General features: G+C 44.3%; 1 protein-coding gene across 4 annotated transcripts in view; it reads left to right on the forward strand.

Annotated features, from left to right (window-relative positions):
• The first annotated feature begins 3,138 nt into the window (after positions 1-3,138).
• LOC134028533 (A-kinase anchor protein 13-like) overlaps positions 3,139-23,213 on the forward strand; it is a 56,364-nt gene continuing 36,289 nt past the window's right edge. For 3 of the 4 annotated variants that reach the window (XM_062472147.1, XM_062472150.1, XM_062472149.1), the window contains exons 1-6: positions 5,400-5,543; positions 11,089-11,132; positions 14,382-14,535; positions 16,725-17,024; positions 20,372-20,555; positions 22,810-23,014. In XM_062472147.1, the coding sequence (XP_062328131.1) occupies positions 11,100-11,132; positions 14,382-14,535; positions 16,725-17,024; positions 20,372-20,555; positions 22,810-23,014 (876 nt within the window). In that variant the 5' untranslated portion in view covers positions 5,400-5,543; positions 11,089-11,099. Of the gene's footprint in view, positions 3,289-5,399; positions 5,544-11,088; positions 11,133-14,381; positions 14,536-16,724; positions 17,025-20,371; positions 20,556-22,809; positions 23,015-23,213 lie in introns of those variants that run through there. The other variant, XM_062472148.1, reaches the window with a different exon arrangement.

Genomic DNA, 23,213 nt, shown 5'->3' on the forward strand with positions numbered 1-23,213 from the left:
AGGTAGGTAGGTAGGTAGGTAGGTAGGTAGGTAGGCAAGTACTTGAGGTACAGTAGGCAGGTAGGTAAGTACTTGAGGTACAGTAGGTAGGTAGGTACTTTATAGATAGATTACAGAAGGGTATATTGCGGATTTGTGCATATTGGACATTTTTAGTGTGCTGCCACTGCGGCGTGCCTCGTCTCCAGTGTCTACTCCTAATTAAAGAGGAAGAGATCTGGAGAAGTAATCCCAGGGATTTAGTAAAGGGAGGTGGGATGCAGAGTTAAGGGAGGGGCAGTGGTGTTTCAACCTTTTCAAATCCTTCTCAACAGATTGGTGATGCGCTCCAGGCTTAAGTCACCTGACTGCCTTGTCCACTGGCGTGCAGCAGTATCCGTAGAGTGTAGGAAAAACACGCAATGATATGCTGTACAAACTGTTCCGGCTGGACACATAGATAGACACACAAACACACTGGGAGATTCCTCTAAATAAGTGTTCACCTTGGAGCAACTTTGAAATCTGAATATTTTGTGTATGTGATAACAACAACTACACATTTAAAATGTCTGCGCTTGCTATCGAACAGGAAACACAGTATACATAATCGCACACTTCAAGAGATGGTAGCATTACAATAGTAACCTCTAAAATGTAAATGTTGAATATGTGTCCAACCATGATGATGGGATCATTCATTGCCTGACCTGCAGCAGTAAATACAGCGCCATCTAGTGAGTACATTTGTTGCAGAACTACTGCAAACAACAGCTGAACCATTGCAATAGAACACCCGCAAGCAATGTACAGTAATATGTAACCAAAAGCAGCCTACCATGAAATTATACTGGTATAAATGGCATCCTACATCAATGGAGCATATTTCATACTGTACCTGTTTAGCTAATATTTACCAAGGCGTCTTTAATGATTCCTGTGTGACTGTATTGCTGTTTGTGGTAATGCTATGTGATGAGTTTAATACAAAGCACAGCACAACTGGAGTGTGTATGTGTTTTGGGACATTGACTTCTTTAAATGCCAGGAGCTTACGGTTTTAGCAGAGCTAAATTATTGTCCTCCCTTCTCTATTTCTTTACTTCTCACTCTGTCTCTCTCTCTCCCTCTCTCAAATCTGTTTCTCCCTAAACCCTCTCTCCCCCTCTCTATTTCATTCTATATTTCCTTCCCAGCTTGTTTTTTGGCTGTCCGCTCTATGTTTATCCCACCCTTGTTGCCAATGCTTCTTCCTCCAGCAGGTCCTTCAACTTACAAAACCTCTTTTGTAAAGCGACAAAGCCTGCAATGTACTTCTTTGTGTCATGCTTGTTTCCCTGTCTCCTTGGCAGGGCCACAGCAGGGCTAGACTACAGAGCATGGCTTAAGATTCCCACCACGTTTCCCCCTCCTCTGACTATCACAAATGTGTTTAAGTGCAGCTCAGCATGACATAGTGGAGATTTTTTTCTGCACCCTTTCCTATTTATCTAACCCCAGAATTGGTTGCAAAGTTGGAAAAAGAGAGTTCAATTGTTTCCTGGAAGAAGAGAAGAGAATTGTGATGCCTCCCTGCTCCCAGAAGCAGCAGATCTTTTTCCAACACTATATGGATTTGCTTGGAATTTAAGGTAAATTTACTACAAATAGCACCTTGTCTGGTGACAATATTGTTTCTGTTAATGCTGTATTGAATTCTTTGTGTAACGCTGTGAGCTAAGGAGCATGTGAATACACTGTAAAGGAAAGGACCACACATGCAGCAGTTGTGTCTGAGTGTATCAGTATGCACTGCTGTCTTTCATTATGTTGATATTTCCTTCAAACCAAAATAGGAAAAAGCTTTTCAGGGAGAATATTGAGCAATGTCAACCATAAAACCCCTACTGTATTGTAGGTTGTTTATCTTGCTTAAAATGGGTAAAACTGATTCTACAACCTACATTTTATTTGTTAAGATCTAAGTCCTGCAAACACAGAGTGCCTTCACTTGGACGGTGGCCTGATGCAGGGCAGCCAGCTACAGACTGAAACACAGCTGCCTCCAAACACAGCTAGCACCATCCCCCGAGGGCCAGCCCCATATTATTAACAGTAATTTAATGTCTGGGACTGTGGACTCACATGCAAGCGTAGCTAAAATGGCTGAATGGTTCTACTGAGCCTGTAAGGCTTGAATCCAGCTCCACTCCCAAATGGTTTAACAGTTAATCACCCATATCATGCCACCCTAAACTCCTCAGTAATGGTTTGTGTTGTAAGGGGAGATAGGGGAGACAGAATTTCCCTCACATACAGAGTAATTACTAAGTGAGGAATTTAGGCCGTGGATGAAAAGTCACAAAGCTGTTTGTCTTTGAACCGTAAGAATTAAAATGGTTTAATAATTCAATAGGTTGAACATCTATCTACAGTAATGGGGTAGTGGTGCGAATCTCATTACATGACTCTTAAGAGTCATATGAATTCGAGACTTTCTTTGTCAACGAAAATCTACACTTTAGAAAACAGTTTATATCAACTACAACAGAATAAAGATGTATTTAGATCGACAAAGTAAACATAATAAAGTTGTCTGAAATACATTCAAGATCCACAGATTAGACTCCGTGCACGTTTAATGGACCATCAAATGTCCATCCTGTTGCCAAACTTTGTCATTATTCGTATTGACACGAACCCATTCGTTGCGCTGCTTTAGGTCTACCACTAGAGGACCGTACACACCACACAAGTTTGACTGATGTGCCTGAGGTAGGCCATGATATAGGTAGGCTACAAGGTATAACATTCACTATCATATCACAGCTGAATCCTTCCTTTCACCATTTGTTTGATGCGAAGCCAAATCCTAAACTCACGTTTTGGTTGAAGTGCACAACGTCTAGGCTCACTCCTGAACTGTCTCTCGTTTGGGGTAGATATTGCCTACTTTATATTTTAAGAATAGATAACATGCACTAATATGTATTCAGTGGGCCAATGGAATAGGAGATATTTGAACACCTTTCCACTTCAGTGCACACACTTATCTCTCAAGACCCGCCCATCGCTTTTAGTTGTCCATGGAAACGCGTAACAACTTTCAACAAGTGGATTTTTCGTCTCAGACTACTCAGAGAAAGGTAGCTTTGGTGCTCATTCATTTAGGGAGTTGGATTACAGTTTATCGCAAACTGAGACTATTCCCCTTCTACGTTGTTAATTTTTTTTTTGTAAATGTTTTACAATAGTCAATTTTGACTTGCGGTCAGAAACAGAAAATGCTTCTAAAAACGATGTCCACGCATTAAAGTCCTGAAGTTGGAGGTAAGAGTAACATACCTAGCTAGGCTATATGTTTGTCGTCCTTAAACTTTTGAGTTTAGTAAATAACTTAAATTTACATTTATCATTTTATGTTTGCATTTTACATCCATAAAACGCCTTTCCTCACTGCTTTGCCTAAGTTTCGCCGGTGGCTACGGCATCTGCAGCAAGAAACGAGTCTACTGTAGCCTAGAGTTTTTGCAAAAAGTTTTCTAAGTTGATACAGTTCAAAGTGTGGCGTTGCATACATAAGTGCCTGTGAGCGAAACATAGCTGTCTTCTCGTGTAAGCCATAGCGATACATTTTATTTTACTGCATGCTGGGTCGGTTACAACACGGTGCGCAGTAAGACTGAAGTGTGCGAGAAAACAGACGTAGCCTAGGCTACCATAGAGTTGCATTCAATTCCACTTGATCTCACAATGTTACATGCCCCATCTCCAAGGCACTTATTTGCCAGGGAATGTAGGCCAGGGTAACTGAGGATCTTCAAGTCCAGAGTAGAATAACAGGTGTATGTGGCCCCAGAGTAAATCAAAATCACATTACATGATACAAGAGCCTTTCAACAACAATATAGGCTACCAGGCTTATCTTCCATGAATACTAGGCCTAGGCTATTTCTTAAAAGTTACATTTACATTTATTCATTTAGCAGATGCTTTTATCCAAAGCGACTTACAAGAAAGAGCTTTACAAAAAGTGCATATGTCAATGAACGAGATAGCCCAAAAAACATTGCGGGTAGCCAAAACATGAAGCATACATTGTGAAAAGCAAATAAGTGCAGAATGGGTAGAACCAGAAGAGCATGAAGTTTTTTATTGCTAGAGTATACCTGGAGGAAAGCAAGCAATAATAATATAATTCACAGCGAGTAGAAGTAGTTAAATCAGTTCTAACTAACCAACAAGTGCAACAAGTCCCTCAATAAGTGTTGTTGTGTTCCTGTAGGAAATAAACTAACATCTGATCCAACAAATCTTTCTTAAGTACCATTGTACTACCGTTGTACTTTCTTAAAAGTTGCCAGAAACCTTAAGTTGCTTGTGTGAACAGGAATATCATCAGTGCCTGTGGTGTGTGTGCATGTGTGTATGTAATTATGATTATTTCCCCCACCATTGTAAATTTTAAGATCACCATTCAAAATTAATCTATATTTACTTCAGGAGAGTAATCTACTGTAACTAGTAAGTTAACAATAAGGGAGCTACAGTGGAGCACCATAAATTACCATGAGCCTCCCAGCCCCAAACTTGACAAGAGTCAATTCATCATGCCTAACCCCTCATTTAATAACTGTGCAGGGGATGAGCAGTGCGTGAGCCTTGTAATTACTGTGTATTTACAGTAGAAAAGGACCATTAGGTAGACTCGAAACGCTTCAGTTTGCAGTGAAGAATCCTCACTTCAGGCGTTTTGATAGACCTTTTTATTCCCACGTGAATAAAAGCCTTTAATTTGTTGTTGTTAAGACTAGAGTCACAGGAGTGACTGACGAGCCAAGCGGCACAAGTGGCTGAGCGGTTTGGGAATTGGGCTAGTAATCAGAAGGTTGCTGGTTCGATTCCCGGCCATGCAAAATTACGTTGTGTCCTTGGGCAAGGCACTTCACCATACTCTCTTCGGGGGGGAATGTCCCTGTACTTACTGTAAGTCGCTTTGGATAAGAGCGTCTGCTAAATGACTAAATGTAAATTCCAAAATACCAGCTGTCTGCAAGAAGTAGTCAAATGCTATGCACCACCCTACTGCATTTCTGCACGAGCTGGCGTGTTTAATTGAAATTTATAGTCTGTACTAGGATTGTTATTCCCTGCTTCTATAGGCCTTTACCAGGGTGAAATATTATTTTCCATCACTTTTTTCTCTAGACTATCTTCGTAGATATTAAAAGTCAAAGGTGTCTGTTGTTATTGTAGCCCTACAAAGCCATTCACCTCAATGGAGGGTGAACAATGAAGGTGGCAAGGTGGAGCAGACATTCACTGCAGACACCTGACCCAGGGCCTGCTCCTCCCCCCCCTCCCCCCACCCTCAGTGACATCATGGCTTTTATCTGCTCTCGGTTTGTGCTAGCACAAAGCCATATTAGCTGAAGGTAATCAGTGTGGTGAGACCTAACATGCTGTGCACCGAGGATACCTGTATGAACACACCTGCGCCGTCCATGGACTTTACAGTTTTTAACTGATGTGGATCCCCTTCAAAGGATATTTGGAGTAATAGTTGTTCCTAGGTCAACTTTGAGGTAAGGTTTAAATGCTCCATTTACTGAAGAAAACAAATGAGCAGTGTAACAAGCAACATCAATAAGTTGTTAATAAGACCATTTTTTGTTGTGCTATTTATACTTCAGTGAAGTTACGTCTGTGGTATGTTCAACTAAATAGAATGTAAAGGCTGTAATGATTTTGTTCCTTGTTTTGGAACTGCTTTGGTCAAAGTTCCACCTCAATGCTTTTATTGATCTAAGAGTGCTAGGCTTACCCACATCCATTAAAGATAACTCTTGATAGCTTAGTTTTTACAATTAATGGGTCGTTTGTGATAGTTGTCTACTTCCACCCAAACATGCCCTTTATTTACAGAACTAGGCATGCTTGTTGACCACACTGTTGGGGGTGACGACTTACGAGCGAACAGTTTAATGCATTAGTTACGATGTTTCTTTCAGTAAATATTTATATCTGTTGTCCACAAAATGGATAATTTAATTACTAGTGTTTTCTTCTCCCTTTTTAAAATAGATGACAAATTGCAAGTGAGTCTCCAATGGATAGTGAACCAAAAATGCGTGGAGACCCCTGCATCACACTAGAGTGAATATTTACCAAAGAAAAACAGTGCTAGTCAACACAGAACTGTTGTCCATGATTGATTTGACTGGCCCTCCTGTAGGACTGAGGTTTGGGCTTCTCAGGATTCTCACAGCTTAAGGAGTCCTTCTCAAGCAAAGCCCTGCTTAGTCTCAATATGGGCCTAACAAGCACTTTCCCTGCTAAAACAATGGGGGCTCCCTCGGTTCTCTTTGTTTGGTTGGATTTTTAACTCAGCATCGCTATTTTGTCTTTACGTTTCTACCAGGCTATTAGCTAACTTGTTTTCTGAGTAAAGTAAAGACCATGCTAGGTATTGGAGGCCTTGCATATTGATTCCTGTTCCAAACTTCGCCCCGAGTTCAGATTTGTCCAGTGTCAGAAAGTCAGACAGTCAGCGCTGTCAGAAGAGAAGGGCAAAGGTCAAAAAGCCACATTGTTTGCTACAGTCTACATAACTCACTTAGGTTTGTTCAATCACTGCCACAGTATCCACCATTCTTAAGCTGTTGTCGGTAGCCACAATTAAATCACCTTACTTCAACCGAATTAGCCAGTTCCAGCTATCCAGGAACATGTTTCCCTCTAGAAACCAAACCTTGTGCCAAGGTCTGAAGCAAGGATTCTTTTGTGGCCCTCAGACATTTTACAGGCAGCTGTCTAGGATTCCTGACATGGAGGACTGGGGAGTTCCACAGTGTGAGACATAAAGCAGAGAGATGATCAAGGCCCAGGGCTGATTACAGGCTGTCCCTCAGCACAGCTCATAATGTGCTATCTGGCCCCACAGGTATAGGGTTTCAATGTAGGGGGTAATAACTGTCACCCAGCACTAAGGAGACCTTTCATCCCCCTGCCCCTTCTTATCAACCTACGTTTGTGTGTGTATTTCAGTACAGAGGCCACTTTTGTATGGTGTGGTGTGGTTGCCTTGGCGCGATAGTCTAATATCTGTCCTCCCAGACAGTGGCCTTGTTTTATTAAGTCAAGTAGCCATGACAATCCAAATTGCCCTCAACGTAGGGTGTTAAAGTAGCTATGACACTGTTGTCCAAGACGGGAGATTTACATCACTGTATGTCAGCCCAATGTTTATCAAGAACATGGAAAAAAAACATACAGGCATACATGACTAAAATAAATGTAAAAGACAGATGAGAGGATAAAAGTTAGCATTGTAGAACCCCACTGTTGTGGTCACTGGGTATGTTGTGGTCACTGGGTCTACAAGGCAGAGGAAGGTCAGTAGGCAGTGGATAACCATAAGGGACAGCAAGGGAGGTTAAATTAACCCTAGTTAAACATCAAACCCTGTCAGGCCCCTCCCCTCCACCCTGCCCCTGCCCTTCACCCCCCCTCCCTTCACAGCCCCGTACAACCACTCACCCATGACTAACATGGCTCCCAAGAGACCCCCTGCACTCAGATTTAACCCTTTGCTGAAGCTTTTTGTCTTCTTTCATTCACCATCCTTTGACTTTGTCAGTGCACTGCTAACAGAGTACTGACTGTGTGCTAAAATGAACACGTCCGTTACAGCAGATTGATAAGATTGCTGTGACTGAGCAATTGACTTTTCTGCCTTTATGCCACCTACAGATAGTGGTACATTTAGCTATGTGATCAATCAGTTGGTGGTTTTATCTTTCCGGGAACTGCTGGCATGACACGGTCCAGCTGAACCCCAAACCCCAGGGTGACTTGTCATTAAGCTCTCAAATGGCCCTGCTAGTCTGCTCTCACTAGTGATTACAGTCGAGACTTCTTCTAATTCCGCCTCCTATCTTGCCAGCATCAGAGTGTTCTTAACTGGCTTGTTTTCCAATTAGAAGGCCTCAGCACGGAATGCCAGGGCAATCTCAAGATAGAGATATCCCTGAGTTGTTTTTGTGTACGGTTGGCATGGAGATCAGAGCAAAAAGAGATCATGGTGGCAGCCGATTGGTCGGAATCCAGGAAGGGATGTACCCGGTCTAAAAGCGCCGGATCAGAGGCTACGAGGCAGCGAGTGCTCAAAAGAGATATTTAGTTACCAAGACAAGAAGCAGCAAGAGCAATTACTGCAGGGTCTTATTGCAATCTGGCAACGGTGAAAAGGTGCACCTCTGTAGGTGAAGCAAAAGCAAACACTGCCCATCCCTGAGACTTTTGTTCTGTCTCAGGTGTCACTATGGGTGCCTTGTATAGGATAGCACTTGAGTTCTATATCGGGCGTCCCTGTGTGCTCTTGAGTGTGACTCATCGGCTCACAGAAACACACAGCATGAAGCTCTGGTGCTGCCTGACGAAGGATTATTGTCCTCAAAACAAGAATGTAGAATGAAATATTCTTTAGGTCAGTTAATGACCAATGTTTGTTCCTGATGCATGACCTAGAAGTGGTGGTGCATGTAGCCTTGAAATGAACCCTAACCCAATCAAACCCTCAACCTCTTCACTGGTCCCACTTCGATAGACTGTATACGACTGTGGAGTATTGCAGTCTACTTTTTTTGTAAAACATAACATTTAATGTGATTAAACTAACCAGATACATAGGAAATTGTAAGGACAAGGACATTGTTTTTCAGAGGGCCTGGTTAAGTGTTTTTTTTCAGGAAAACTACAGCCATGGTCAATTATTAATGGGTAGATGATTGAGCTCTTAGCTCCGAGTGAGATGTTCCATGAGGAAGTGGCTGATAGGCTATGTCCTGTTAATGCCACCAGGTTGTCCTCGGTGACCCAGGGTCCACCCAGAGCTGCTTGGCTCTCCAGTCCAGAAGCCTAGGTCAGAACCTGATGTAGAAAGGACATTCTGCTTAGTAGCTGCTCCCTGCAGAACGTTGTTTTTCATCTCAGCAAAGCGTGATGTCACAGGAACCTGAATCTTTGGTATTGATGTGGACTTCCAATGTTACAATGGTGTAATGAAGCTGTTTTATTTAGATTTTCAAACCTTAAAAGCCTATCGCCTTGATGTTATTGAGATGTCAATGGGAAGAAACTGTAGACCTATGTTTTCATTATGCAAGGATCTATAGGAAACATACATTATTTGCAAGCTAGGTTAGAACACAGCCCAGTTCAGGGTTTCCCGCAGAAAATGTGTTAGTTAAGGTGGTAGGGTGAGATTTGCTGATGGACCTGGGGGGGGGGGGGGGGGGCAGCAAAGTGCTGCAGCAATTTGCTGCGGGATCCCTGCAGTTTATGAGCAGCATTGTTTATCTATGTGTATAGCCGTGGGACCAAGGAGGGCCACCACTGGTCTGTTCAGATCCTCGTCTCGGCTTGTTACTGTAACGTTTTTGGTGTTGAGAGAGCTTTTTGTCTCTTGATTTACAGCTCCATTTGCAAACAACCCCCCCCCCCCACACACACACACACACACACACACCACGCTGCCGTGAAGCTACAGATCGGAAAGGACAGTTTAAAAGCTGTTCAAAGTCAATTTGCTCAGTAATGGATACTAAAGGGAGAGAGAATGACGGCTGCTTCTGGGACCCTGTGTTGGAGACTGAGTTAATGGTTTGTGTAATCTCTGTCAACAGGTGTCTGCTGGCAGTGGGCTTGTGCTAAGAGGATGTTATTTCTCGAGGTTCTGGACCAGCGGTCGAATAGAGAGGATGTGAGATTGTAATGGCCAGATGGGTAGAGAGAGATAGAGAAAGAAAGAGAGAGTGGGTTTTTACCTGCTATGACCTCACAGATGGGAGAAATGTTGAGAAGTGTGGGGTAAGACACAAACCGTTGTAGCGTCAACATCTGGTATTTGGAAGTAATGTTGGCAAAAGATGTTTCGCAAACAACAAATCAATGTGTGTATTTATTTCCGTCATTAGATTTGTACTGGACTTATTTGGACAATGTAGTTTGTGCCAAGCTAACAACAGAGCCATTGTTGTCAGGTCTCTGAGGACGACACACCATCTGTCTTAGTTAGGAATAAGTCTATATTTGATGCCCTTCTCAGTTCAAACCGTCTTATGTGTAAGTCACATTGAAGAGGAAGCTTTGGAAGGATGTTGTAATTTTAGAGGCATTTCTGTTTAACACAATTCATGGAGTAACATTTACATCCGGTGATGTCGCAATAATTAACTTCCTTCCATGTTTAAAAGTAACATCCTCTGCTGGTTTGCAAAATAAATAAAAAACAACAGCATTAGTTTCTTGCCCAATGCAACTTTAACCCTCCCTATGCTAAGGTAACCTTCTCTGTGAAGTGGTTGGCATTGGGACGTTAAGCTCCTATCTGTAGGGAGGCACTGAAGATGAGGGCTGGTTGGTCAGACTATAGTATAATGTCTGACAGTTATCACTGAGACTCAGGAAGTGACTGCAGTGCTTTAAGGCAAGAGGATTACATCTTCAGGTATTATTAGAGCTAGCTGGTTATCCCTTAACTGATCCTCTTAATTCCAACATTAGCCCATTTATTGGGAGAAAAATAAAATAATATTAGTATCCCTAATATACAGTATCCAAGACCAATTTTTTTAATTATTTTTTATCTTAATTATATTAAGTTGTATTTGTAGGTTCATATCAGTATGTTGCACTAAGTTTAGCTTTAATACTAATGTTTGTAATCGGCCCTTTAGCTGCAAGCCTTGTAAGTTCATCATGAAGTTGGCTTTTTACCAACCTGCTGTAGTCAGAGCATCAGAGGACACGTGTGTGGTGTGTGTGAAGAGAGGACAGAGGCCAGTGTGTGTCCGTGATATGGGGCTGATAGCCTCTTAACCTCCTGCTGAGGCTTGGTGGCGCTGTCACATGCTAGCCCAGAGGTAGGCCTGCCCCTGCTGGTGTCAACAAGCTGATGTCCTTGGTTGTCCCCAACACAACTAGGATCACAATAGTTGTTTTGGCTACCTTTCTGAAACTTTGATTGAGCAATGTAGCTGATAGGTATATCACTGTTTTGCTACAGGTTGCAAACAATTGTATTCCATTTCATTTTTATTGATTTGTTTTTTTTTTCCTTCTTTCCAGTGCCCAGTGACATGAAACTTATTCCACAACAAGCTCCGTTATATGTAAGTATTAATACAAATTGTTGATTAGTAACTAATAATCCATTTGAACGACATAGTAACAAGACAAACACATGTATTTGAACCAAAGGAAAAAGTAAGTACAGGAAGGAATTGAGTGATTCAATAATATTCAGAAACAGAACTATGATATTATACTCACAAGAACTAGAACTTTGAGGGAGGTAAAAGTGGGGGGCAATATTTCAAACTTTCTTCACTGTTTCTCAAAAACAACCATTGTTTTCTGTTGTTGTAGTGCATAAGACCAATTAAGTACACCCATTCATTTGATACCGCATTTACAAAAAGTAGCACCAGCCGCAGCCTGGTGCTGAAGGCAGTAAGGACCCGGTTCAGGGCTGTCCAGCCCACCATAGAGGAAGGGAGATAACACCGGGACTCCCAGGAACCACCCATGCTAGCCCAAGCCCCAATACATTAACCACCTCCTTATCTATCATCAACCAATGCCTTACAGCAGATTCCTCTCACCTATTGCTATTTGGAATGCAATCAGGCCAGCAAAGGGGCCACAGCAACACGGTCTCCTCTGGGTGACATGGACATGTGTGCTCTGATTCATCATGCAAATCTGTTCAGTTCAGTGTGTGGGAGGCGAAAGGGGCGGGGAGGGGGGGTGGAGTTGTAAGGAAAGTTCTTTGCAGGGGGCGTGGAGCATCTCCCTAGACCCTGCTGAGTTAGTGTGGCTGTCAGCACCCTTTGTACGGCGGAAGAGGAGGAAGGGAAGGAGAGTGATGTATGACTGGACTTGGTTACACCCCTTGTCAGGAGAGGAGAGGCAGCACACGCACACGGGCACACACACTTACACATGTAGACACACACACACACACACACACACATGCACACACAGGCTTGGAGTTCTGAGCAGATTCACAAGCCCATCCTTGAGCAAGGAGCAGAACTCAGGGACCGCCCCCACCCAGGATCTCCTTTGATGTGGCTTCAAAGACACCTATTTCCCTGTTAACACACCATGATTAGCAGGTCAGAACAGTTCACTCAGATTTTTAAACAAGGCACAAGTCAGTGTGATGAGTCTGACTGATAGCCTACATGAATATCATAGCAATTCTTTTTCATTATGAAAGACCTTTAGCATTGCTTCCTTGAATACTTCTCATATGCTAAGTGCACTCATGAATTCAAGTAGATTTTTGTTGCTGTGTTTGTGCCTAAAGCTCCTATTTTAGATATTTAAGACAAAACAATGTTTTGTTTGTTTTCATTGTATAAATTACACAAGGTCATGTCCAAGGTCATGCACCAATCTATTTGCTCTGATGAGTGATGGAGCTTGCCCACTCATCAACACTTAGCTACAGAATAGTCTCTGTGTGTGTGCGCACGCTTGTTTCTGTGTGTTTGTGCACTTGTTTGCGTGTGTGTGTGTGCACCTTGTGCAACAGGGGTCTGTGGTACAGCCTGCAGCCTGCTGTGTTGTGTGTACCGTTTCCTGTCTCCAGCAGATGTTTCCCATCCCTCCTTTTTTCTCTGCACACCCAAACTGCAAGATGAAATCCCCTCTGACTCTCAGGAGTTCTAGCATAGAATGTAAAACAAACTTTGCAGAAGAAAGTCCTCCAGAATTATCTTAATGGCTAAAGGCTAGAGGAATTGTACTTTTGAGAAAGGACATTCTATTATAAGGAAACGCAACCTTCTGGAAGGTTTCATTCACGAACAATATGTTAATGCTGAGAAGGAGGTGTAAGATTTGCTACCTGCAGTACCATTAGCTAGCTGTCATCCTCTGCTCACTCATCCTCTGCTTCACAAGTGATGTGGAAATGAATCCAATTTTGATGCAGAAGCTGTATGTTTCTTGATCCCTGCAGGAGTATGAGTGAAGTCTCAGACTCAAGTCTCCTCTGCATGCTTCTAATCCTAGCCACACATTTATTGCAGCGTTCTCCTCCTGCAGCTATCATCCTGCAGGCTTTCACTCCAACCCCAGTTGTAACTAGCCCGATTCAGCTGGTTAACCAGCTACAGCCTGCAAGATGGTGGCTCTCTTGGAACAGGGTAGTTTTAGTCTTCAGAACCCAAATCTCATCTCCAGAAAGGTTCCATGTGTCACAACTTATCCAGAGTTCCTTTCTTCTCCCATGGGATCAGGAGTAGTGCGATGTTCGAACATCACCCTCACATGTCGCTCGACAGCGGCAGCTTGCACAACAAGTGCAGCCGAGTCCAAAGCCTGTCAGTTTCCCTCCCTGGCCCTGCTGTCATGCCAGTAATCCCCTCTCTGTGTGACGGAGGCCCGAGGCGACAGCACTACAAGAGGAGGAAGAAAAAGTCTGCCCCCCCCCTCCTCCAAGAATGACCTTTGACCCTCACTATTAACTCCATTTATCACTTCCTCAGGCTTTGCGCAGCCTTGCTCCTAAGCAGCAAACACATATCTGTATGCGTTGATGCTTCTCCTCACTGTCTCACAGTCCTATTCAGTTAAATGGAAATGACGTTGCTGATTTTACGATGGCTTGTTTCAGCCACTGTGGCTCAATCCACCTGCGAGTGACATTAATAAACCTTGACATGCCTGGTATAAGACAATGTCAAACTGCATAGACTTAAGTAAGCTCAGCTGAGACACATGGAAGATCGAATGACAAGGCATTGTTAGTCTTGCTCATTATCCCGCCATTCACACCTTTCGTTGGAGGATGTTGCATCACTTTGTTTGACAGCTCTTAGCAATCTAAATTCCTGTAGTCACGTTTTCATCTTCCTAAGAAGTAAAAACAGAACAACAGGAAGAAAGAAAGATACATAATGTATTTAAATCCTGCTGCAGTATGCGTTGGATGGAGGTTGTTAACTTACCGTGCTCCATAACATGGTTGCATGGCTGCTAAACCAAAGTTGTTATCGCAGTGCTGTCAATCTAACCAATGAACATGCAGCCTATAAATAAGGTGGTTAGGTCAGGAAATGTAGTGGCTACCTTCCTATCTTATCTGTTACCCTGCAGGTCCAGCGATGTGTGATTGGTCCAGTCAATCATGTCTTGAGCACAGTGTCTTGGCCCCTAAAGGGAATTTCTTGGTTCAATCACATTTTAAGGATATCTCTTAGTGAAACAGTAGTTTCATTCTTTGCAATTGGTTCTCATACCATGGCATTATATGCTTTCTCATTATTTTCTTTCTTTCTTTCTTCTCACGCACCCTTGTCCGCTCACTCTCTCTACCCACCACCTCCTTCTTCTCTCCATCCTCGCAGGGCAAGTGTCTGATTACCGTGCAGTTATGTGAGGAGGAGCAGCTAGGCGATGTGGAGGGGGTGGAGTTCTACCTGCTGTTTGCTGGCACCACCCAGAGCCACATAACCAGCACGCTGCGGAGCGGCCATGACACCCTGCAGGCCCTGTGTCCCGGTAAGGCAGACCCACAATGCTTTGCAGCTGTCTGTTAGCTGCGCTGCATTCAGGGTGACAGCTCCACCTGCAGTGCCCGAGTTTGCTCTCCTGGCTCTCCTGTACTCTCGCCAGGTGACTGTGACTGGTGTTGGTGTCACTTTATGTCCATTCAAAGCTCTTTTAGGTGACCCCGTTAGGTTTGTAAGATGTCGGTGTACTCCCTGGAGCCCCTGCAGTCAATGTTTAACTGTACCGAAACTTTGAATGAGCGTTTTGGAGCCAATACTTGTCTGTGTACTCACCTGCTTGGTGGAAGAAGTTGACCCCCCTGTCTATGTATTAGATTTCCCTTGTGTTGGAAACCCGATTCCTCATCTTTCTTCTTAAAGTGTATTATAGGTCTACAATAAATCACATTTAGCCACCGAAACATGTACGTTCCCACCAGAGGCAGAGAGATGGCAGCACTTGGTTGTCTGAAAACATGTTTACCTGCTTATCTTATTAAGGGCTCAGCTGGCTTGGAGCTCTCGTAGCAGGAAGAAGAGGAGAGGCAGGGAGGCCGCTATGGGGTCTGTCCTGGTGACAAATTATCTCTGCTTCAGTGCTTCGTTAATGTGCCCCATCCGCCCTCCGTCTTCGGAGAAAGCTACTACTAAACAAGCCCCAACACTTAGCTGTTAGCATCAACTATTTACTTTAGGGTTAGGGCAGATGTTGTAGCCTTAGTTAGGCTAAACTTGTGGCCTAAGGTATGTAAGCCAGGCTAGGCCTGGTTATGCTAGGTTCAGCAATAGTTGGCATTAAAAGCGTACTGGTGGGGTTTTTTAAGGATTTACAGGAAGAGTGAGATTGAATGATGCTTCCTGATTGACCTATCCCTTCCAGTAGGCTATTAATCTGTAAGCCATTGTTCTGTGCAGTCATGATCTGTTACTTCAGAGGCCTCACCTGATTAACCCTTGTTCTGCCTTCGGGTCACATGACCCAAAGGTTCATAACGAACCATCGTTGTGTTTACCCAATTTTACCCAATACAAAAACAAATAAAAATAATTTTCTTTTAACCTTTGCAATGTGGGGGGTCTGAGACAGCCCAACGGTTCAAAGAAAATGCTTCACTTTGTTTTTGTATGCGGTGAAGTTGTCGCAATACGACGGTGGGTCACAATGACTGATGGGTCAGAATGACCCGAAGATAACACAAGGGTTAAGACTGTGGGATCTGGGTTGTCAGCCTGCATGTCCATTCATGTAAACGAGTACTTTTGTTGAGTGTGCCTCTGTATTTATCATGGCACTATGCTGTCGTGGAGCTGAAGGGAACACTAAAAGTGACATTGTTGTCATTCTTATAATTTCTCTTTGGTTACTCTGAAACAAGCAGTTTAGAATGCCGTTTTTTTTCTACAGGAGGGCATCTCTGACGTGGTTGGACCAGAGCTCCCTATTTAAGCTAACCGCTATGGGGAATGAACACTGGCTGTCACTTTTACCGGCTACATGCTTTGTAACCACAGAGTCGTTAGTGTGTGTTTGTGCTCACGCATGCACACATTACTTTGACCACAGAGTCTGACAGATATCGCCTCAAATAGCACTAACCGTGTATTGTACATAATGAGACTTAAACCATGCCTATGCCTTTCCCTTCGTGGTATTACGGATAGGGGTTGCAAAAACATTATTTTACTTTGACCACAACATATTTTCAGGGTATGACGTAAGCACAGTGTGTAAAAAGTTTGTAAATTGCCTACTTTTTTTTCTAGTTTTATTTCAGATGTATTAGTTTAGCAAATGTTTTACTGACATCACATCAGAGTGGCGTTCAATATCTTCAGCATGTTCTGCAACTATTGAGCAGCTTCTCTGGCTGTCTGCCATCTAAGCTATGTCCTGCTGCTGGTAATAGGAGAACCCCAAAGTATACATTGCACATTATGTGCTCAGCCACACAGCCTGTTTTTCACAGGGAAAGGACATCCTATTTACAGCTACAACGTGACAAAGCCTGCCATTTATTTCTATACCATACACTGTCAGCAGCAGCGTGTTCTCTCCATCCAACTTGATGTCCTTAGACTTTAAATGTGAGAAATGTCTGGTAGAACATCTTCCATAGCAATGATTTCTGTGTTTTGATACTTATGCTTTATTTGCTACCTCTTGGCGGATGTCTCCTCCCCCCTCCGCCTCTCCCCCAGCCCATGACTGTTGTGAGGCAGTGCGGGTCACCCTGTGCTCGGCCCGACCCGGAGGGACCCCGATCATGGTGGCCCATCACCCCTTCAGCTTCCTCCAGGACCTGGCCTTTGACATGGCCCAGTTCCTGGTGAGCACAGCAGGGAGGCAGGATGGCCTGGAGGGGGCTCTGATGCTGGACGAGTGTCTGATCCCACTGCAAGAGTGTGAGAGGCTGGACCAGAGCCTGGCACTGGCTCTGAATCACCTCACCCTGCCCCATGGGTGGAGCCTACTGGGACATAAACTCAACAGCAGCACTGGTGAGTGTGTGTGTCTGTGCGTGTGTGTGTGTGTCTGTGTTTCCAATTAACATTTGAATCTAAAGAATATTCCTCAGTCAATGCATACAGTTTCCCTAATCAGAAACCCATTTATCTGTAGATCTGCTTCAGGTCAATGTCATGTTCAACCATCTGCAACATGTTTCAGTTGGACTTGAGCAATTAAGTTAATAAGCATAATACAAAGGCTAGTACACTATCTGGGGGGAACAGCCAGGCAAGCTGCAGATTTCTCCCCAGACCCAGGACCCCAGGCATGGAGCTACAGACACAGTACTGTTGATCTTGGCTGTCCTCCTTTCACTCATTCCCTCTTCTCCTTCCTCCTTAACGATTTTCCAATTCGGTTGCCATGTAGAAGTCAGGAACGCAATGTCAGCCGTTCTTAAACACACATTTGTGCCCAATTAACTGTCTCTTTTCTTGCACTTTAGACTGTAATCGAGGGGTGAGTGGAACCTAAGTAGTGGGTACTGATAAATGTGAGGGCATGCTCTCAGCTCAACTGATAGTTCTGTTTTCCTCTCACCAGACAGGGTGGGAGAAGACATTCAGGTCCACACTACTAGCCTCTGGAAGTCTACTACTTTTGAATTTATTTTTAAAACAACTTTTTAAACGACTTTTTATAGTAAAAAAATGTGATTTGTATAAAAAAACGAGGCATGTCTTGTATTAGCATGCAGGCTAGGGTTAGCTAACTTGCCAGCTATCATGTGGTGGTGCGATTGAGGACCTTGTGTGGCTGAGGTAAGTGTAAACAGGTGTATTCAGAGACGCTCCATTGTGTTTGTGACTGCAGCCTTAACCATGACTGAGAGTGAAACCAGTACCTTAGGTTCCATTAGGGAAACGTGGGGTGCTGTGACAAATACAACACAAAGAGGAAACGAGTGGTGAAATTACAGGTCCAATTTCACATTGACATTGACTCAGTGGCTTTTATCATGCAACGTGAGCTAAAGGACTTGATTTTGATGATAAACACATTGGTAATTTTTCTTGTCTCACAGGCCCTCTAACCCAGACTTTGGGGAATACACAAAATATTACAGCCTGAGTTGAGAGCTGCTCTCCCTGTGGATATTGTAAATATAATTGCTTTTGCACTGACTTCCACTACATAATTACAGCTAGCCATCAGCTCAATAATTGAAGCTGCAATGGGCTGAGGGAAGATAAAGCACAGAAGGCTGTCTTGTACATGAATCAATGTGATTTTCATGTTTGTGTCTTGCTATAGTAAAGTACAATGAAATTACTTTCAAATATAAAGTGTTTAATGTAAAGAGGAAATCCTGCAAAGCAGCTATTTAACTAAAACAATTTCAGGGGATAAAAAATTATTTGTTTTGCTTGTAGCAACGATTAAGTGTACAGTGGCATAGGGCTTTAGATCTGTGGGCATTACATTGGCCATGTGTGGCACTGAGCCCAGGCTTAAACAATATCCTAATAGGATCAGCATTGGCAACCATACACCCATACAGCCCTCAGAGCCTGTCATGCACACAGTAGCCCTGGGATCACTTGTCATCTACTGTATGTTGAAACTGTCACCCTGCTGGTGTAGCTGGCCTTACTGTGATAGGTTATGCTACAGCTGTGCCCCAGAAAGACTTCATGCTTTGCTGCTGGACATTGGAAAGCGCTTGATCACAGCGAGCCTCTGTCAAACATGTCAGAATTGATTGACATCTAAAGAGAAGAGTTTTTGAGTGTGAAGGTGAAGGTGAAGGTGATTTCTTTTAATCGTCCTTCACATCACAAATAAAGCACTGTTGGGCCGAAGCCTCTCTTCGTCAGTATATTTATACAGCCCGATGCTTCAGCTTCATCTTAGAAGCTAGTGACAGCTATGTGACTCTAAGAAATAGCTGTATTTTTCACATGGCCTCTGGTGAGAGAGATAACATTCTTTTCATTGCTTGCTTGTGAGCGATGGCTGGTTATGGAAAACCCGGAGTCTGGAATTTCCTACAGCTGGTGGTGGGTAGTGAGGTCAGACCCTAAAGCCAGCAGTTGGCTACATGGATAACTGGAGCGTTTAATTGGAGCAATTAGATATCGCCCCATCCCCACTGCCAGGGTCCAGAAAGGCACTGACTAGCCAGTCGTAAATGGAGTGAAACTGCTTTGCTGGCACACAGGGACACAACAACAGGCAACAACAGTGTGAAATGTTTGAATCAAAATGGACAGCAAGTGATGAATGATCTCAATCGACTGAGTGATTTGTTAATCCTCCTCAAAAGTCCTCGGCCACTTCTCGCCTTTGTTGAGTTTGCTGGGCAATGTACCTTTGTGCCAGATATTGCCGCTGTCTTTGTGGAAAAAAAAGAAGGAACATCCAGCAGCCTTTTTAATGTGTCTCAAGACTTCTTTTTGCTTCAGATTGACTATTAACTTCCTCACCACCCTCAGAATCTAACTTCCTCACCACCCTCAGAATCTATCAGACCGTGGTTCATATCAGGACATAACAGTTTTCTCCAGTTTTATTGTGTTATGAAGGGCCACAGAGGACTAGGTCAGAGGCCTGTGTAACTCTTTAAAGTCCCCAGAATTACTGGTAATCTGTCCCAGAGAAAGTACTGGGAAGGGGGGTGAGGGTGGAGGCTCTTAAAGATGTAATCGCTGTTAATGAGGTTGTGGCTTTGAGGTGGCTAAAAACAGCCTTGGGTCAGAGCCCAGTATCTTACCTCTCCTGTTGTGCTGCAGTTATCTTGAGTACACTAGCAGGGCTTTTGAGGCGGTATGAGGTTTGGACTTCTGTATACGATAGTGTATGCGATAGTGTGTGTGTGTGTGTGTGTGTGTGTGACTGCTTGTTTGTTTGTGTCCCTGTGGGCATGGCCATGGGTGTTATTGTGTTTGTAGATCTACACATTTGCATGCTGGTGTGCGACTGCGTGTAAATGGGGAGGAGATGAACGACCTAAAACTGTGGCCTGTCACTCAGGGTGCCTGATCTCTCACACACTGAGCCCACCTGCTGAACTTGCTCAGATGTACTAAGGCTGTTCTAACAACAGCAGGGATCGTAAAAGCTCTCTGGCCTGATTTACAGTGTGCTACCAGGGCTACTGTAGAGGTGAGGGATAAGCCCAATGGCATTGCTCCACCGGAGGGGCCCGTGGCATGCCTGCTATCGGAAGACAAGGCTATACGGTCGCACAGACGTGTGAGAAGGACCTTTGATGACTTGAACCCGACCGACACGTGTTTCTTGTTTTTTTCTGTTCCTCCCCTCACCCTCCCACCCTTCCACTCCCTCTTTCCCATCCTCCTCCCCCTTCCACTCACCCCTGCCTCCCCGGGGACAGAGCAAGAGCCCCAGGAGACCCTTCTCCACTTTGCGGCCCGCCGCGGTCTCCGAAGGGTGGCCGGATTCCTGCTGCTGCAGCCTGGAGCTCAGGACGCCCTCGGCCTGACCAACAAGCAGGGGCTGACAGCCGCCTGCATCGCCCAGCAGCGGGGCCACGGCCAGCTGCAGGAGCTCCTCACACAGTGAGTACAGAGACCCCTCGCTGACCAGGAGACTGGGCTGCAAAGTTAGACCAAAGTATGTTCCTTCGTCCAAACTATTTGGGATATTCACAGTGTTGTTTTGGTTACTTTGCTTGCCATTCAGGGGGGTATTCCAGAAAGCAGGTTATGCAACATAACCGGGTAAGTTAACCCACCAGCTGATTCACAATGTTGCAGCAACTTACTGGCAATGTTGCTACAACGCTGGGTGTCAGCTGGGGAGTTAACTTACCCGGGTATGTCACATAACCTGCTTTCTGGAATACCCCCCTGGAGGACTTGCCGTGTCAGTTTCAAAATGAATAGTAAACATGTAAAAATTGTGAGTCGTGATGTTAGGAAAAGACAATTCCAACGTCAACCCTCAGGTGTATATCCACCTGTCACAGACATGTTGAATTTCTTTCCGACTTTGTTCAACAGATGAAGTGCACAGAGGCACATCTTTTCTGTAAACATGGCTCTCCTTGAACAAACAACAAATGTCAATACAGCAGAGAGACAGTGTGGTTTCGGAGGATAACACCAGTGCCACTTTTGTTTGTCATTGCTCTTAAGCTGTGGGACGGGCATGGGACAATAGATATATTCTGAGAACATAACCCGAGGCCACAGCATGGCATACAGTTTCAGTTCTAGATGTGGTCCAAATAGTTGTGGGGCCGATATGGGAGCTTTTAAGCTTAAATTAGTTTAAGGGTGTTTAACGAGCATTTAGAGATGCTCGAACAAAGGCCTTGTTTAGGCTGAATCCCAATACTCCCCCTTACCCCTACCCCTTACCCCTAGCCCTTACCCCTAGCCCTTACCCCTAGCCCTTAATTTACCCCTAGCCCTTGGCCCTCGAAACTGAGGGGTAAGGGCTACATATCCCTAAGAAATGGGACGCCACTTGGTTACGGGTACGTCATCTAGCACGTATCGATATCTCCAACGCAAGTATTGTTTTGCACTGATATCAAACGAAATTCACTGTAGACATGCTAGTCAGAGAAATGCGGGACTGTTGTGCAAATCAGCACTGTAACATTAGCGTAGCAAACTAGCGATTTTTTGAAACGTTTCAATTAGGAAAATGGTTGCAAATATATATGTACAGGACTGTATAGCACAAAACAAGACTCTCTGGATGATCTGGCCGCCATTGTTGCCGGTCGCGCAGTATTCACATAGCCCTAGGTTTCAAGTAAGCTCCTGATCTTACTTGGTTTTAAGGGGTGTATACCCCTTCGTCTTAGCCCTACCTCTAGCTCAAAAAGAGTATTGGGACACCACTAGCTCTCACGTGAACGCGCAAAAGTAAGGGCTAGGGGTAAGGGGTAAGGGGGAATATTGGGATTCAGCCTTAGAGTCTACAGACCGCTAGCAAAACCTTATCTGCTTCTCTCTGATCATTTCTATTAAGGCCTTTTCTTCAAAAGTAGAAACTGAACATGACATATAGAAGGTGAGGCTTTAGAAGAAACTAATGATGCACATGCTTCTCCCTAAAAATGCAATCTGTTTGACTCAGGAGAGACAAAACACATTCCTCTTGTTCTTAAGCAGTTAAACATTAAGCTGGAAAATTCAAGCCGTCCGTTTGTTAGTAAATGAGCTGAAACATTACATCAGTTCAGAGATGGTGTGGGCCTTTTTCTGCTGTGATAGGACACTCCTGTAAAGCCCCATGTCTCATGGCTGGTGTGTTCTCTCTAGTAAACACAGTGAAGGCCATGAGGCCATTTCCCCTCGAGTCAGCTCATATTGTTTCCCTCCATTTATGTACATCTTCTTGGCTTGACTCATGAAAAGTGAACTCATTCTTGTTGCTGGTGACCTCAGCTCTCCCTGCACAGCCACCCCGCCCAGTATTACACAACAGGATCCGGCTGTGGAGGTTCTCACTCTTCCAGAACTGTCTGTAGAGCAAACAACACACACTTCTTCTTTCAGCTCTCTATGCTATATGCTGTACTCATCACTAAACATACACATGAAGTGTTGAAAGTTGTTAGAGGTTTTTGGTTTCAAAGTGAGTCTATAATACCGTGGCAGACAGAAACAGACGAGGGTGAGTTGCGATGTCAATTTGTTGTAGTAGTATAAATGTTACAGTGTTGTCATGACAACGGGCCAACACAATTGAAAGGGAGGAGCCAGCTGGATTGATAGGAGAGGTCATGTGATAAACCCTGCTTGTGAATGATTCAATGTCCTTACCGTAAGCAAGGTGATTTTGTTTCTTGGACAGGGCAGAAACAAAAGCTGAGACGGACAGAGGGACGGACTCTTTCACGCCGGGCCCAGCGACAAGGACGGACACCAAGGTGGTGTGTAACATCCCGAGCCTGAACACGCACACCTTGACCGTGACCACAGCCCCGTGGTTCGACCCCACAGCCCTCCAAATCAACGTGGAGCATTTGCGGCACCTCATCTGTCAGCTACACGCCAAGGTGAGCCCTGCCCTCCTGGCCCCTTTGGCACGCTATCTCCACTTTCCTCACGTTGCTTGGAGGGTACGTGTTAGCCTGCACTGACGCCAATGGGAGTCGGTGTGTTTGCTTTGCGACGGCTGCCCTCGTGTTTTGACCTCCAGCGTGGTTTGTGAGCCTTGGAGCGTGGCAGGCGCGTTACGTAACCGAGTTAGCGTGC

This window comes from Osmerus eperlanus, chromosome 10 (assembly GCF_963692335.1).
Source record: "Osmerus eperlanus chromosome 10, fOsmEpe2.1, whole genome shotgun sequence".
Taxonomy (NCBI): Eukaryota; Metazoa; Chordata; class Actinopteri; order Osmeriformes; family Osmeridae; genus Osmerus; species Osmerus eperlanus.